The sequence below is a fragment of the Cetorhinus maximus genome, chromosome 13 (genome assembly GCF_964194155.1).
Source record: "Cetorhinus maximus chromosome 13, sCetMax3.hap1.1, whole genome shotgun sequence".
Classification (NCBI taxonomy): domain Eukaryota; kingdom Metazoa; phylum Chordata; class Chondrichthyes; order Lamniformes; family Cetorhinidae; genus Cetorhinus; species Cetorhinus maximus.
In genome coordinates this window covers 99394962-99413249 of record NC_135891.1, presented here as the reverse complement: position 1 = coordinate 99413249, position 18288 = coordinate 99394962, and the positions used below count along the sequence as shown (strand labels likewise).

The window sequence follows — 18288 nt, the reverse complement described above, 5'->3', positions numbered from 1 at the left end:
CCAGTGGCCACCTTTTGAAGTGAGTATAGACAGTGAATATTAATAGACTGACCATGAAGGTTATCACATCCAAGCCCTTAGATGATATCCACCCTGAATTGTTGGATAGCAACCAAGAAAGGGAATCTCAGTCTAATTTGCCTAATCGTGCCCCTACCAGAGTTCTGAAGTTAATAAGCAAGCTAACACAGGAAAGATCTTTCAACCATTTTACCATGAATATTGTATCTTGTCATACAAGAGATGATGCCTGTGGACCGATGCTCCTAAGTAACTTCCCTGGGGCTGGCTGTGAGCTCCAGTTGTCCTTTCCAGCCCAAGAAATGCTTGTGTTCTTCATTCATTTTCTTCAGGAGTGGCAGGATGGAGAAGCAAATTGAGGAATGAGGGAAATGTGTTATGAGTTGCAATTTAGTGAACAAGCCAGCATGTTTTTTTGCTGGGCCTTCATTATTTGAAAAGTAACTTAAAAGAATTGTGGGTTGTCACTTCTGGCAAAACAAAACTAATGGTTTGATTTGCATCCTAAATTAAATAAATTGTGACCAACTAAATGTTTTTTTAACAATTGTTGCATCCATTCTGGACAATATCCATGGCTAATGTCTTGTATCTCTGCTCACAAAAGTGACATGGCTCTGCACGTTTGCCTCCTATGCAATAGGACTTTTATTTCCCAGTGTACCTTCAAAGCATCAATACAGTAGGTTTGCAATTACACTTGTCATTGTAGCTGTGCAAGAAATGTAAGGATTTATGAGAATAGCCTGGTTGAGGATGTATGTACGGAATTTTTATTGTATCTGAGGAGGAAGAAACTCCCTAGTAGAAATTAACATGAAAATAGAAGTACGCTTGCTGTAAAAATAGTGATAAGTCCAAGATAAAGATATTATTTTTGCTGCCACGCAATGCAAATTAAAATAATAAACTTAATTATGCCCTATATATTTAATTTTTTATGCACAAGAAATAGGAGTTGAAGTAGACTTAGTCAGTCCCTTGAGCCTGTTCCACCATTCCATAAAATCATGACTAATCGTTTACTTCAGCAACACCTTCCAGCGCTACCTCATTTTTTCTTAATCCCCATCAGCATTCAAAAGTCTATCGATCTCTGTCATGAATATAATCAGTGTGCACCCACAGCTTGCTGGGGTAGAGTGTTCATACGTTCATAATCCTTTGAGTGAAGAAGTTTCTCCTCCTCTCAGCCCTAAATGGCCAACCCTTTATTCTGATACTGTGATCTTTAGTTCTAGACTCCCAAGCTGGGAGAATGTCTTCCCCAGGATCTACCCTGTCAAGCCACTTAAGAATTTTATATGTTTTAATTAGATCACCACTCGTTCTTTTATAAACTCCAGAGAATATAGGCCTAGTCTACTCAATCTCTCCTTAGAGGACAATTCCCTCATCCCAGGAAGCAGTTTAATGAACCTTCATTGCACTCCCTCTAAGGCAAACAATTATAGTTCTACTCTCATGTGTGTTGTTTTTAGCTATGTCAGATATACCAAAATGATACCAGTTATTTTTATAGTATCTAGACCGGCTCTTTACTTTTATAAGTACCTGTTTGTGCAATGTGCATTTTTTTAAAAATTAATTATGTGTGTGTGTGTGTGTGTGTGGGAAAATATGAACTTGTCCACTTTGGCAGGAAGAGTAGAAAAGCAGTATACTACTTAAATAGAGAGAGATTTCAGAACTCTGTGTTACAGAGGGACCTAGATCCCCAGTACATGGTTCACAAAAAGTTAGTACGCAGGCACAGCAAGTGATTAGGAAGGCAAATGAAAGATTGTCATTTATTGCAAGGGGAATGGAATGTATAAGTAGCAAAGTTTTAGTGCATGTGTACTGGCCTTGGTGAGACCACATCTGGAGTACTGTGTACAGTTTTGGTCTCCTTATCTGAAAAAAGATATGATTGTGTTAGGAGCAGTTTAGAGAAGATTCACTCGACTCATTCCTGGGATCTAATGAAGAAAGGTTGAACAGGTTAGGTTTATACCCATTGGAATTTAGAAGAATGAGATGTGATCTTATTGAAAAATATAAGACCCTGAGAGGACTTGGGTGGATACAAGAAGGATGTTTTCTCTTGTTGGGGAGACTAGTTTGGTTTAACAGTTTAGGGGACATCGTTTAAGAATAAGAGGTCTTCCTTTTAAGACTGGAGATGAGAAATTTTCTCAGTCGTTAGTCTGTAGAATTCTCTTCTCCAGCGAGCAGCGGAGGCTGTGTCGTTGAATTTATTCAAGGCTGATTTAATAGATATTTGGTAGACAAGGGAGTCAGGGGTTGAGGAGGGCATACAGGAATTGAGACCACAATCAGATCAACTGCAGCCTTATTAAATGACAGCACAGGCTTGAAGGACCAAATGGCACGGGAGTAGGCCTAAGTCCAATGTTCCTATGTAACTCGAGAGTTCAGTATGTTATATTGTGATACTTCGTATTGTAATGCAATAAAATGCTTTGAATCTGAATTGTAAAGGTTTACGTCAACTTATTCCTAAATCCAGCAGACTTTTAAAAATATATATACAAATTGAAAATTACCAACTGAATTTAAGACATAAAATTGAAAAGTAGGAAATTTATCTTTGATCTGAAAAGGTCAAATAATCTAATGGAGATTCACCTGCATGGAAGTGATTATAAGATGGTTGAATATTAATTTGAGGACTTTCTGTGCCACCCGTAATGAGAAGTTCAGAAGTTGTATCTCCTGTTCTCACAGTAGATGTACGCACTATATAAAATGAGCTTGATATATGACAAACTGAATCCGCCAAACCTGTTTTATATTGCACCGTTCGCAGGAATACATAGCTTTCAGAAACTTTGTGGGGAAAATTGAAAATACATGATTGTGCTTTCCACAAATCTTGCACAGCAAAAATAAATCGAGCAGGCATCTCAGCATAGCAAATGTTGAAAGTAACCGCTGAGTCTGCATATATTATAATGGCTGTACAATCTGGAGGTTTATGAAATTACGCATTTTTAATGAAGTGATCTTTGTCAGTTTGTCTGCATGTTTGCACTTGAAGCCATTGATTATTTGAGCACAGAGCAAATGATAGATGTTGGAATCAAATAAGTGCCTCTAAAACAGTAGATATTTTTACGTAGCAACAATATTATTTTTAACCCAGTGTTGCCAAGAATGGTCTACTGCTGTTGGTTCAGCCAGCACCAACAGATTTTCAGAAAGCAGGATTTACATTATTTGTGTGAACATCTATGAAACCTAGGATACTGAGTGGAAAATATTTTAACCGGTGATCATTTACTCTATTGCAGAAGTCAAGGAAATACTTGCTTGTGTAATCACTTGCTTGGTGATAACTGAGCAAAGCAAGTTTGCTTCCACGAGGCAATAGAGATTTAAATAAGTTTGCCATGTGTAGCACAGCATACTGATTGTCATTTACTTGCAACCCAAACCACTCTTGAATTGGCAGATCCAGTTTTTTTTTTGAGTACTTTAAGAAGCTGGTAATGAAGAGACAGTAGCCAGGATTCTTCCTGCTATTTGTATTGTCAATACAACTGCAAACCCATTTGAGAATTGTCTTTTCCTGTGCTTCCCAAACTTTTTCCCACTGTGACACCATTTTGAGGCTTGACGAATTCTGTGGCCCCAGAGCGAGCGCCAGTTGGAAAGATTGAAATCTGAGTTGGAATGGGGTGGTGGCTGGTGAGCTGAGAGAGTGGGGGGCTGTTTGAACTGCAGGGCTTTTAAATAGAATACCTTTTCGATGGATTTTTGGAACCAGGATCAGACATCAAAGAAGTTAGGCCACGCTGACACACAAGGATTTAAAGGGGCCTCACAGCTGTTAGCACTTGGCTGGAGCTTCACGACAGCCATTGCTGCATCAGAGCTCGCAGCCCCAAAATTTAGTTTTGCGACCCCACTGGGAAGTCACGAAACACAGTTTGGGAAGCATGGTCTTTTCTCTTCAATGCACCTGTTTTGTAACACAGAGCACATGGAGCACAGGGCATTTCCATGTTGGTGTATTTCCCTCAAACAAGGAGAACCTAATCTCTGGAACAATTTCTACCACCATGCCCTTCGTATAACTTTGAAATAACTGAATGCAATAATGATTCAACTACTTCTGTATGTTAAATTTTCAGAATTAAATCTGGAGGATTTTCCTGAATCTGACGTTCAAAATCTATATTAATGACTTCGATGAAAGGACCATCTGTATCGTAGCAAATTCGCTGATGATACAAAGATACGTAAGAAAGTAAATTGTGAGGAGGAAACAGTCTGCAAAGGTATTTGGATAGGTTAACTGAGTGGGCAAAGATTTGGCAGATGAAATATAATGTGGGAAAATGTGAGGTTGTCCACGTTGGCAGGAAGAATAGAAAAGCAGAATGTTATTGAAATGGTGAGACTACAAAATGCTGCACTACAGAGGGATCTGGGTGCCCTTGTACATGAATCTTAGCATGCGGATACAGCAAGTGATTAGGAAGACAAATGGAATGTGTTTTATTGCAAAGGGGATCGAGTATAAAAGGGAAGTTACACTACAAATGTACTGGGCATTGGTGAGACTGCACCTAGAGTTGTTTTGGCCTCCTTAAGGAGCAATATACTTGCATTGGGAATAGTTTAGAGAAGGTTCACTAGGCTGATTCCTGGGATGAAGGGATTGTCTAATGAGGAAAGGTTGAGCAGGTTGGGCCTATACTCATTGGAATTTAGAAGAGTGAGGCATGATCTTATTGCAACACAAGATTCTGAGTACGCTTGACAGGGTAGATACGGGGACATGTTTGCTCTTGAGGGGGAATCTAGAGTTAGGGGACACCGTTTAAAAATAAGAGAGTTCCCATTTAAGACCTGGATGGGGAGGAATTTCTTCTGAGGGTTGATAATCTTTGGAGTTCTCTTCCCCAGCAAGCAGTGGAGGTTGGGTCATTGACCCATAGAAAGGTTATGGCGCAAAAAGAGGCAAATCAGCCTATCGCATCTGCGTTGATCATAGAGAAAAAAGAAGCTAGCTGCTCATTTTTCACCCCACTTTCTAGCACCTGGTCCATAGCCTTGCAGGTTACAGCACTTCAGGTGCACATCCAGATACCTTTTAAATGAGTTGAGCGTTTCAGCACCAATCACCAAGTTAGGTAGTGAATTTCAGATGCCCACCACCCCTTGGATGAAAACATTTTTCCTCATGTCCCCTCTAATCCTTCTGCCAATCACCTTAAATCTATGCCCCCTAGTAATTGCCCCCTCAGCTGGGGAAACAGATCTTTCCTATCTCGCCCATTTAGGCCCCTCATAATTTTTTACACCTCAATTAGGTCACCCCTCAGCCTCCTCTGTTCTAAGGAGAGCAATCCTAGCCTATCCAATCTTTTCTCATAGCTGCAATTTTTAAGCCCTGTCAGCATTCTTGTAAATATCCTCTATACTCTCTCCAGAGCAATTATGTCCTTCCTGTATTATGGTGACCGGAACTCCACACAATTCCAGTTGTGGTCTAACCAGCATTTTATAAAGTTCCAGCATTACATCCCTGCTTTTGTATTCAATACCTCACCCAATAAAGGAAGGCGTGTCATATGCTTTCTTTACTTTCTTATCCACTTGTCATGCCATTTTCAGGGCCCTGTGGACATGGACTCCAAGGTCTCTCACTTCCTCTCAACCTGTCTCAATTCCCATTTATTGCGTAATCCCTTGCTTTGTTTGCCCTCCCCAAATGCATTACCTCACACTTCTCTGGACTGACTTCCATTTGCCACTTTCCCGCCCCACTCAATCAAACCATTGATATCATTCTGGAGACAACAGCTATCCCTTTCACTATTAACTATACAACCAATTTTTGTGTCATCTGCAAATTTCCCAATAATGCCTCCCACATTTAAGTCCAAATCATTAATATATGTGAATATATTCAAGGTTGAGTTACAGACTTTTGATTGACAAGGGAGGCATGGATTAAAGTTAAGGTCATGGTCAGATCACCCATGATCTTATTGAATGGCAGAGCAGACTCGATGGGCTGAATGGCCACCTTCTATTTCTTATGATCTTATGAAAAATTTCACTTGATACTACCCAATGGACAGCATTATGCTGTTAAATTGGATATAATTGCTTTGTTAATCATATCCCAAGACCATCTTGCCCACTAATAACTTAAGTGCTTCCTTATGTGACATGTTCTGTATTTACTATATTACTGTTGGAACAAGCTTATCCGACGCAATATGGGAATTATCCATTAACAAAATTTTTTTTGTTAACTTGACTAGAGATTCATCTTGTGGAGGAACATCTTAACTTATTTTTACAATTAATTGCTTTTGAAGTGCAGTCACTTTTTTTTTTGCCAATTGATGAGAGCAGCCAATTTGTGCACAGTAAAATCCTTCAACCACAATGAAATGAATGTTTTGATAATTTTGGTTGAAGAATGAATGCCAATCGGGCACAGGAGAGCTTTCTCCTCCCAAAGAAAAGATGTAATGGTACATCCACCTAAACAGGCAGATATTGCTAAGTTTTAATGACAAATCTAATCTGAAGAATGGCGCAATTGACAAGTCACCATTCGCTTAATATTAATATGGTTATAGATTATATGCAGTGGATTGAAAATTAAACCCTCTGACTCTGAGATAAATGCTACTAACTGAACTAAATGACCTTTATTAGATATTGAAGAGTGAGATGATCTGCCTCCATCAGTATTCCAAATACTTACTGGTACCATTCAAACTACATAGTCCAAAGATCTAATTAGAAGTACAGTAAGTTTTTAAAAAATGATGTTTAAAAATCTTTTTTCTTTGTCCAGTATAATTCAGATTATCCTTTTTCTGGTGGGGAAGTGATTCCTATCTTCTCTCCTCAAGTCTCCTTGTGTAAACCCTGCTATACCTTATTGAAATTTGCTGAACTAACCTAAATGTAGCACTAATGTTCAGTGGACAAAATTTGTAGTTTATTCCGTTTTTCCCTCCAATAATGCAGAATTAGCACATTTTTCCTGATAGTGGTTGTGTGGCAGAGACCAACTATGCCATTTGGTGTGGTTAGTCTATGATGCCAAAAGATCATTGCATTTTTGGTTATTTACTTCTGCCTTGTTTAAAGTGTAATTGGCAAAAATAAGTGTGATAATTATAAACATTCCTTTTAAAAATTAAAATCCATACATTTGAAATGGTGTGTTGGTACACATGTCCTGTATTATATTCTGGCATCATACTTGGCTCAAATTTTGTATTTATAAAGTAGGAACACGTTTAAATTCTGGTTCAGTTTGTTCTTTTTTGTGGTATGTCAGTTTCTGTTGTTTTCATGGTACATTTTCCACGTGGCTCTGTCAGGTCAAGCTGATTTTGAAAAATCTTCTAGATCGCATTTTTCTTTGTGTACTTTAAATATTTAAGTTTCTAATGTAAGACACTAAAATTACATTTTGCAATAATGATTACACTAAGATTGTTTTGTGTCTGCACGCCTTCATTTATATTCTCCCAAAAGGGGTGGGGCGGGGAAAGAGGGGATTGTACGAAACTATGATCTCTCAAAAGTTGTTCATTCTTCCCAGGGTGTGTGCACAGAAATAGCAAGTTATAATTTTTTTGAATATTTTGTGAGCCAATTATTGACACAATTTGCATTTTTATGGCACCTTTAACATAATAAAATGCTATGTACTTGGGTTTTTTTATGTATGCAATTTATATATATTGAGGTGTTTATGAACTGTCTGAAAGAACTATTTTCCAAGAGCCACTTCATTATCTCTAAGGAGATTGTCTCTCTCCACCGTGCTACTATACCTATATTTCAGCCAAATTCTAGATTTCTCTTTTGTAGTGCTACCAAACTACAAGACCTCCTTCTAATGCAGTCCAATTCCACTGCTGTTAAAACTTCAAGACCTTGTATCTGTGTTGTTTGCAAATTGCGAAAGCTCTTTGTGTGAAATTGAAAACTAGATTTTTTTTAAATTAAAAATAAGAATGGCTGTACAATATCAGTTATAACTTCATTGCATTAGAAGGTTTCTCCCCCATTTTGTTAGGTCATCAGTAAACAATGTTCAGCATTGAGAGTCTCGCTGTGATGTGATGATACAGTGATAGTGTATGGTTGAAAATTTAAAGCTATGCCTCTCTGTTATGCATACGTAGATATCATTTTGAGATTTGAAATTCTTGGTGAGTAGGAAGCCCAAATGCTCCTTAATGGAACTATGATCAGTACAGATCTTAAATACACTTAGCCTGATGGTTGAAAGTAATATTTCCAGAAGAAGCATAATTCAAATATAAATGTTTATTATTTAAATTGCTATTAGACCAATCCCTTGCTGTCTAAAGTGCTATCATTCTGAAGTTCTGCAGTTATCTCCGTGAAGGTGATGGGTGGGAAGAATTCAAAATGCTTAATTATGTTCCATTTCCATCCCCTCTTTTAAATTGTGTTTTTCCCCTCTTGTTTAGGTTGCCTGTCCATCACGCACCATTCCCTGGCCAAGAAGAGAGGCAGGTGATCTGCTACCAGGCCTCTGCCAATGTAGCTCTTGAGCTGTCCACTAGGAGGTGCGTGAGAGTCCTTTTTCTTCCCCATGGGGAAGCGTGTGACACCTTCTCCTTCTCTAGCATGATTGAGATCAGGAGATTGGTATGTGGGGATCATGGGTCCAAACGACTAACACTGTAGAAGTTCTAGAGTTTCTGGGACTGTGTAAATGTTGTTACAAATTTAATTTCCTTGATTTTTCAGCTTTATTATTTTTTCCCCTTGAAATCTCCCTGCACAGTTCACCTTTCCTGGCTGAGAAAATTATGTGGTATTTTGCATCCAGACCTCTGGTAATGCTGCTGTATAACCAGCTGCTTGGAGGTTTTTGAGAATAGTCTGAAAAACGGCACTTTTTTCCCCTCTTCCCTTCCCTTTGGTGAAGCTCCTGTCATTATTTTGCATGGCTGTGACCTGCATCTAGTTATATGGAAAGTTGAGTATCCAAAATGTGCTACTGTGCCATGCCATAAGGTTAATTGTTAGTGGTGCCCAGTAGTGTGGATTCTACATGGTTTCTTGGATTGTCATGACTAATCCCCTAACTTAAAACTGAAAAGTAAATAAAAATATGATCATAACAATGCCTTTTGATGAGCAAGTGGTTTTCGCGCTAGATTATCATATCTGTGACTGTGTAGAATGATGGTTTCGGTAGCATGTCTAAACTTCCTGCACTTATATGCCATGTTAATTGGTAGGTTTTAGTTGCTTAGAAAGTGTAAGTTTTTTAAAGAAAACAATTGTTGCAATGTTTTGCATAATGCAGTAAGAAACACCTTCTATTTTTGTTTGTATTACTCTAGCCCAAGTGGAAAGAAGTTCAGAAGCAAGCCACAGCTTGCACGGTACCTGGGCAACTCGATGGATCTGAGCAGTTTTGATTTCCGAACAGGGAAAATGCTGATCAGCAAACTGAACAAGAACAGACAGAGGCTGCGCTTCGACTCTGCCAACCAGGTCAAGGTATTTGAGATTTCGACATTTTCACCAGTTTATTGCATTTCACAATGATTTGAAGAATGATCCGTGTGCCCTTATCTTAATCCCTGATACTGATTTTTATCAAATCAATTGGCTTTTATATATCTTAAGATTGGAAACAAAATCGACTCTGCCCCCTTATATCTGTCCATGCTCAAGTCATGTTTTGCACGCTCACCAGAACAGAGTAGGTGAAATTGCTCTATAAACCTGAGTGTTTTCACTTATTTGAGCTTCGTATGCCAATGAAAGCCTTGGAAACCTGCTTCCAGGCTTCTACTGAAGCTGAATGTACAACCAGATGCTTCCAGGTGTCTGAGAATAGGCTGAGCCATGGAATATTTTTGCTTCATCTTTTATAGTGAAGCTCCTGGCCATCCCTTGCTTGGTATGGTTAAGATTGGCAACTTACCACTTTTTAAAAAAAAAAAATCGGATATCTTCAATCGTGTGTAATCTGTTGTCACTGGTGGAAATGCTTGGGGAGACTAGAATATCAGCATGCAATTACTTTTACATAAGATAATGATTTCAGTTTCATCTTAGTGCTCATTCTGTCCTGGGGTGAATTTACTTTCCTTCAACCAAAATGGCCCATTTATTTCAGCATCAGGCCAGCAAGGATAATCTCTTGCTCGCCCTTATTTTCTGTTACTAATTGCCTATTTGGATACTTTAGCTGTCACTTAAATGTTTGAATTCCAAAAGAAATTTAATTTGTGGTCCTGAAATAATTAGTTGGGCTCAGCATTAGAAAGTGTTATCTGGCAGCATAAGATAACCCATTATTAAAAGTAGTTGAGAAGCTCCATATTGTTGAGGGCGTACTTCAAAAAGTATATTTTAGTCAAAACCCAACTGTACAATTTTCTCCTGTAAAAGTAATGGTTACATTTAGAGTGGAGGGGCTTTTGACATTGAGCCTGCTAACTTTAACACTTTGATTATATGCTGCCCTCAATGGGTGACAAGGACATGGTGTCCATTTCAGATTGGTGCTCAATGATTACAATGGCAACATGGGTCCCAATACTTGGGTGATGGGTTGATAGGAAAGGAAATGTTACAAGAAGAGTTGAGTGTAGCACAGCATATTTTACATAACATATGTAATATTGAATGGTTTGGGTTTGCAAGTTTTTTTGCCCTTCCCTTGGATAGTTAAAACATTTCAGCTATTGTGTAATATTCAATATTTGATGCAAATTTATAGAACATTTTGCGTGATCTGTGTAACACAATATTCCAGTTGATATTGCTGCAAGACACCACTCAAAGTACAGACAGCTCACAAAGATTAAGGAATGGAGGCATCAGAGCTGACCAGGGAGCATTCTGTCTTCACCTCGAGGCCATCGTCTTGGGAAAGGATGGCCACTCTTTTTTTCATTTTCCTCCCCATCTCTCAAGCTGTGACCGTTTCTCCGATGTGATGGTGATGACTGTCAGGAGGTACTTGAAGGTGGCAGTTGTCATATTGTGCATGATCCTGTCTGCCCATGCATACTTTTCAGCGGAGGGGACTTGGGGAGGAAGTGAGTGGAATGGGTGGGTGAATTGTACATATAAACACATGCAGAGCAGAACGGTCGTATCAATTAAAAAAATAGGTAAACTGAATTAAGACCCCACTGAAATCATGAGGGCATTGGTAGATTATTGGATCTTTCTCTACATCATTGAATTCTAGGGCACTCAACAAGAAATCATTATCTCTGTAGAAAAAGTAAAGCTGTTGAATCCTCTTCCTCCCCCCTCCCCCCCCATATGTGCTGAATTGTTTGGTAACTTAGTAACTTGAATACAATAGATGGAATATACCATAATCATTTTATAACACTTTAGACTGTGCATTATAATATCTCAAGTTTTTAATTTTGTACATTTGATCTGTTAGATCATTTAAAATGTAAAATTAGTCTCTAGATTCTGATGAATTTGTTCAGTATCATATAGTCTAAAATGTTTAAAATTTGTGCTAGTTGCAGGTGGGGTGTATTATCCATACTCATGAATTGATTGATTTTTACAGGGCAAACCAGATCTGAACACTTCACTACCTGTTAGACAGACTGCTTCAATTTTCAAACAGCCAGTTACTAAAGTGACCAACCACCCCAACAACAAAGTAAAAATGGATCCACAGAAAGCTGTAGAACAGCCACGGCAGGTAACTGATTAATGTCACACTTGTAGACCACTGCAAATTTTCTACACTATTACAGCAACTTTTTATTTTTTTCAATTTTATAAATATGTAATTAATGTTATCAATATTTGTTTCTCCCCCTCTTTGCCCCTCCCACCCCTCCTTCCTGAAGGTACTGATGCTTGCAGAGGTACTGTTTCAATGGCATCGGCAACATTCTGGCGGCTTGCCAATATGAGGGTTCTCTCTGTATATCTAGAGTGTATTAGCAGCTTATTTGTCCAAGCAGGACATTGCTTCTGAGCTTAATTCTGCCCTCAGCCAACCTCTGCACGCATATGCTTTTCAGCGGGCATGTTGGATAGTAATGACCTATATGGTTTAGTATTGTCACATGCTATGCATTTGCTGACTAAGCAAGCCATTGGGGGAGCTCACGTTTTTAAATGCTTTCTATTTTTAATTTGTCTGCAATTTCTATTCAAAACTCAGCTAAAATTAAATGGCTTTTGAGTTCCTACTGTTTTCAATTCAAATGCTTCTTTAAAAAAGTTATCTGTAGAAAATTAACAAAACTTGTCTTTTTTCCAGTTTACACTTTAACATATTTACTCTTTTCTCCCCAACATTTTTTTTTTAGTTATTCTGGGAAAAGAAGCTGACTGGATTGAATGCCTTTGATATTGCAGAAGAAATCATCAAGACTATGGATCTACCTAAAGGCCTACAAGGTGAACACAAATTTTAGAAATATTGCCAACTTTCTTATTTGGCATTGGGAAGGAAATTTTTGAAAATTTTGTGGAATTAATTCACAGTTTGACTTAAATTATTTTCAGATGGTTGTACCCTTATGCTTTTGGGTTTTGTATGCTAAAATTGAATAGTGTTCTAAGTTTAGAAATTTGTGCAATTACAGCTGGATTTCAGCCTTCCAGCAGCTTCTCACCAATTTTCAAAGCAAGACTTTCTGTTCCCACCCTCTCCTGTGCTTAAGAGCTTGCTTTACTCTCCAAAATCCATTGCAGCTAAGCCCAATTAGAAATGCTGCTTGCAGCACAGATAGCCCCTGCAGATATATTTTCCCCCCTCCTACCCAACGACGGCAAAATTCACAGAACTCCTGCATGACCTGACCCACTAATGAGAAGTTTAACACCTGATAATTTGCTGACCCTTGACCTTCCTCCTCCCTCTACCCCCACATCCAGTTATTAAAGCAGTTGGGCAAACAAGTAAAGTGTCATTCTGAAACAAACAAGCAGGTTGAACCTAGAGCTGGGAAAGTGCTGGGAATATTTGCAGCTTTTCTGTATTTGTATTCCCCTATGCTTCAGTGAGCAGAAATGAATATGGTGTGGTTTGACCGGAGCTTGATGGCTTTAAACTTCACTGATTAATTGTTCACTACCTTTGGTACCGTTGTCTCTCTAAACCATCATTACCCCCTTCCTCAAATCACTAGTGTTGCATCTCCAACTTCCTTTTCCGCCAAAGTCCTTAAATATATTACAAGAGCAAAATGCTGCTGATGCTGGAAATCTGAATTAAATGGAGAAAATGCTGGAAATACTCATCAATTCTAGCGAAGGATCATGAAACTGAAACATTCTCTTTGCTTCTCTCTCCACTGATGCTCCAAGGCCTGCTGAGCATTTCCAGCATTTTCTGATTTTATTCCTTAAATGTATTATTAGATTGTATTTATATGGCGCCTTTCACAACCACCACATGTCTCAAAGCACTTTACAGCTAATGAAGCACTTTTGGAAGTGCTGTCACTGTAGGAAACATGGCAGCCAATTTGCACACACAAGAAGCTTGAAACTGTCCAGGACAAAGCAGCCCACTTGATTGGCACCACATCCACAAACATTCACCCTCCACCACCGACACACAGTAGTAGCAGCAGTGTGTACCATCTACAAGATGCACTGCTGGAATTCACCAAGGCTTCTTAGACAGCACTTTCCAAACCCATGACCACTACCACCTAGAAGGACAAGAGCAGCAGATAGATGGGAACACCACAACCTGGAAGTTCCCCTCCAAGTTACTTGCCATCCTGACTTGGAAATATATTGCTGTTTCTTCACTGTCGTTGGGTCAAAATCCTGGAACACCCTCCCTAACAGTGCTGTGGGTATACTTACACTACATGGACTGTAGCGGTTCAAGAAGGCAGGTCACCACCACCTTCTCAAGGGCTACTAGGGGTGGGCAATAAATGATGGCCCAGCCAGCGAAGCCCACATCCCGTGAATAAATTTTAAAAAAGCTCCTACAAACAGCAATGTGAAACAAGCCAGCTGATTTTTTTCATGATATTGATTGAGGGATAAATATCAACTAGAGATAAGTCTTCGCTCCACTTTGAAATAGTATCATTGGATCTTTGCACCCGTCATATGGGCATAGATGGCCTCAGTTTAACACCTCATTCGAAGACAGCACCTCCGACAGTGCAGCACTCTCTCAGTACTGCACTGAGTGTGTCAGCCTTGATTTTCGTGCTAAGGTCTTGGAGTAGGACTTGAATCCACAAACTTCTAGCTCTGATCCGAGTGCTAGCGACGGTGACACAGCTGCCACTCACTGCCACATCCATACCAGTCTTTCTCACAGCTGCCTTTGAATCTTTCCAGTTAGGCTTCCACCATTGCCACAGCAATGAACAAGCTTGAACCAAAGTCAAAAATGGCAATCAGTGAACTCTGACAATAGTGCATTTTGTCTTCCTCAATCTCTCTACAGCTTTTGACTCAGTCGTCATCCTCCTGCAACACTTTCACTCCAGCCCATTCAAGTCTGCCTTCTCTTGGGTTTCACTGCTACCTATCGATTAGCATCTCCAGCAATGAATTCTCTTCATGTTCTTATATCAGTAACTTGAATGTCCCCACTTCTGAACCTGTATCTCCATTACAAAGGCTGCTTAATTCTTAGTCTGTAACATAGACTGGCTTGGCTGACCTCTCATTTTTCACCCTCTAAGTTCATTCAAATCTCTGATGTCCGTTTCCCATCATGAACAAAGTCCTGCTGCCCATCACCCCGTCTACATTGGCTGTTGGTCCCTGCAATGCCTCAGATTTAGATTTTTCATCTTCCTGTTTAAATCCATACATGGGCTCATCATGCCCTATCACTAACCTTCTCCAGCTCTAACTTCCCCTCACTACTTAAACTCTGGGTTTTGTGCATCCTCCAATCTCTACTCTGCTGTTTGCAGCCTTGCCCTTTGCTGTCTAGGCCACATACTCTGAAATTTGCTTCCTAAATCTCCTCTAACTTGTTTTTTTAAGACCTTCCTTAAAATTCTCTTCTTTCACCAATCTTTTAATCACTCCCTTATTTGGTTCAGAATTTTTTTTTACTACACGTTTGTTAAATGTCTTGGGATTTTTGCTACATTAAACGCACTCTTTAAACATAAGTTTTAATCCGATGATGTAACTCTGCAAGAACCAGGACCGGCACAATTGGCTGAATGGTGTCCTTCTTGCTGTATCATTCTATGATTCTGTTTTGCTTTGTTAGGTGCTATTCTCCAAGTCAGAGTTGAGACTGTTACCACTCCCATTTTCTTGATCTCTCCTCTAGCCAGTTTGACACCATTGATTAAATGCGACCCTGCCCTCCATTTTTTCCCTTCTATTTGTATGAACTTGCATTTATCTATGTTGAATTCCGTTCACCATAGTTATATGCCCACCGTAACATATTGTCAAATGCTTCTGTAATTTCTTACCTCCTTCATTACACTCACTGCCCCCTTGTTTACAACCAGTACTACATTTTTTTTAATGAATTCAGGTCATTTATTCAGATTAGGACTGGAAAGGACTCCACTGATCCAGGGGGCATTGTACTCCATACATGCCAACAATTGTTTCTCTAACTAATATAAAAACAAAAAGCTAAAAGCTACTGCGGATGCTGGAAATCCAAAACAAAAACAGAATTACCTGGAAAAACTCAGCAGGTCTGGCAGCATCGGTGGAGAAGAAAACAGTTGACGTTTCGAGTCCTCATGACACTTCGGCAGAACTGAAGTATAGTTAGGAGAGAGGTGAAATATAAGCTGGTCTAAGGTGGGGGGCGGGGGGGAGAGAGAAGTTGAGGGTGGGGTGGTTGTAGGGATTGTAGGGATAAGCAAGCAGTGATAGGAGCAGATAATCAAAAGATGTCACAGACAAAAGGATCAAAGAGGTGTTGAAGGTGGTGATATTATCTAAGAAAAGTGCTAATTAAGAATGGATGGCAGGATACTCAAGGTACAGCTCTAGTGGGGGTGGGGTGGAAAGACTAACAAAGTATTAGTTGTAGATTTAAAAATAATGGAAATAGGTGGGAAAAGAAGAATCTATGTAAATTATTGATTAAAAAAAGGGGAGGGGGAAGAAACAGGGTGGGGATGCGGGGAGGGGGAGTTTAAGATCTAAAGTTGTTGAATTCAATATTCAGCCCGGAAGGCTGTAAAGTGCCTAGTCGGAAGATGAGGTGCTGTTCCTCATCTTCCGACTAGGCACTTTACAGCCTTCCGGGCTGAATATTGAATTCAACAACTTTAGATCTTAAACTCCCCATCCCCACCCCGTTTCTTCCCCCTCCCCCCTTTTTTTTTCCAATAATTTATATAGATTTTTCTTTTCCCACCTATTTCCATTATTTTTAAATCTACAACTAATACTTTGTTAGTCTTTCCACCCCACCCCCACTAGAGCTGTACCTTGAGTATCCTGCTATCCATTCTTAATTAGCATTTTTCTTAGATAATATCACCACCTTCAACACCTCTTTGATCCTTTTGTCTGTGACATCTTTTGATTATCTGCTCCTATCACTGCTTGCTTGTCCCTACAACCACCCCACCCTCAACTTCTCTCTCCCCCCGCCCCCCACCTTAGACCAGCTTATATTTCACCTCTCTCCTAACTATACTTCAGTTCTGCCGAAGGGTCATGAGGACTCGAAACGTCAACTGTTTTCTTCTCCACTGATGCTGCCAGACCTGCTGAGTTTTTCCAGGTAATTCTGTTTTTGTTCTCTAACTAATATCCCTGTTAGTGTGTGGTCAATTTAAAAGTCGCCAGCAGCAGACTTTCATGGATTTAAACAAGGCGTATTATTTATTCTCTCTCTCACTCACTCTGGACAGGCCTATCACTATGTCGATCGTGCAGTGCACGCTCAAAAATACGATTAAAGACAGTAGTGCACTTCTACAGATATTAAAGCCAAACAGAATAATTAGCAGTTCAAGTGTCTTCCAGAGTCCGGTGAAGGAGGGAGCTTTTCCCACTCTGGAATTGAAGTTCAGGTAAATTCAGATGGCTGGGGTCAAACCTGGATTAACTGAAGGGTTCCTTCAAAGTAAAGACTGTTCAATAGACAGGTCCCTGAGGCCTGTTGTAACCAGAGAACCAATTTCTTACAGGCGAACTCAAAACTATTCGAAACAGGTGGAAAGACTTTAAGCCTCACAGGTCTTGAAAAGGCAAGATGACACAGTCATTTCTTTGCAACTGTGTTTTTGGTGGTCTGCAGACTGCAGTCTCTGTTTTTGGATAAAAGGACTCCAAAATCAAGAGGGCAGTTTTCAATCATGAATGGCCATTGATAAGTGATGGAAAGCAAATGATGGTCTTTCATGGTGAAGTAGGAGTTTCAGTCACATGGTCAAAAACCATTGACATACAATAGTGGTCAGAAGCACTTCAGTCTCGATAGCCCTCCTTTGTTACATGGTGGACCTGGAGTCAGAGTGTGTGAAAGTTTATCGTCTTTGTGTTTTGGAGTAAGCCTTGATAATAGCAGGTGTGAAATTCCACAGATGAGTGTTGTTTAGGCACATCCATTCAAGGGATGCCCCACCCATAATCCAATTTGAAATTGCAAAAGTCAGGTGACCCCCTTGGCTGCTATCTTACAGTTTATCAGGGTCCATTTTAAAAGGAATAGTATTTTTTAAATTGTAATACCTTCATGCCTGTACTGGCATGACATAAGCTATTCACAGCTTAACTTTGGTCATCTAAAGAGACTGGCATTTTTGCTTCCATAACGCTTTCTTTGAAGTTATCTGAACTGGGATATCAGTTACTTAGGCAGGTGACAAAGGATTTAAGAATAATTTTTTTAAAGTCTGGTCATGAGAAAACTGAGAATAATTGAAGTTTGCATATTTTCTTTTGCAGGTGTGGGGCCAGGATGCACAGATGAAACTTTGTTGTCTGCTATAGCGAGTGCTTTACATACTAGTTCTAATCCTATTACTGGACAGCTCTCTGCAGCAGTAGAAAAGAATCCTGGTGTATGGCTGAATACCTCTCAACCTCTCTGCAAAGCTTTCATGGTCACCGATGAGGACATTAGGTAGGAACACTAATTGTCTTGCTCTTTAAGTGTTACTTGAGTTATTCTATTAAATCATAAATACTGAATTGTAGTTATTTTTGAATGTTTACTGTAACTTTGGAAATTATTTTTCTTGAATGTTTTGTTCTGGCAGTAAGCAAAGACAGGATTGCCCATTGAGATTTAATCTTTCAGTTGGAGTCCCA

At 39.4% G+C, this 18288-nt stretch overlaps 1 protein-coding gene across 1 annotated transcript in view; it reads left to right on the top strand.

Annotated features, from left to right (window-relative positions):
• Positions 1 to 18288, top strand: part of LOC144688877 (methyl-CpG-binding domain protein 3-like) — a 29938-nt gene that overhangs the window by 381 nt on the left and 11269 nt on the right. The window contains 5 exon segments of the mRNA XM_078555879.1: positions 8511 to 8609; positions 9396 to 9555; positions 11606 to 11743; positions 12363 to 12453; positions 17923 to 18100. Coding sequence (XP_078412005.1) covers positions 8511 to 8609; positions 9396 to 9555; positions 11606 to 11743; positions 12363 to 12453; positions 17923 to 18100 — 666 coding nt within the window.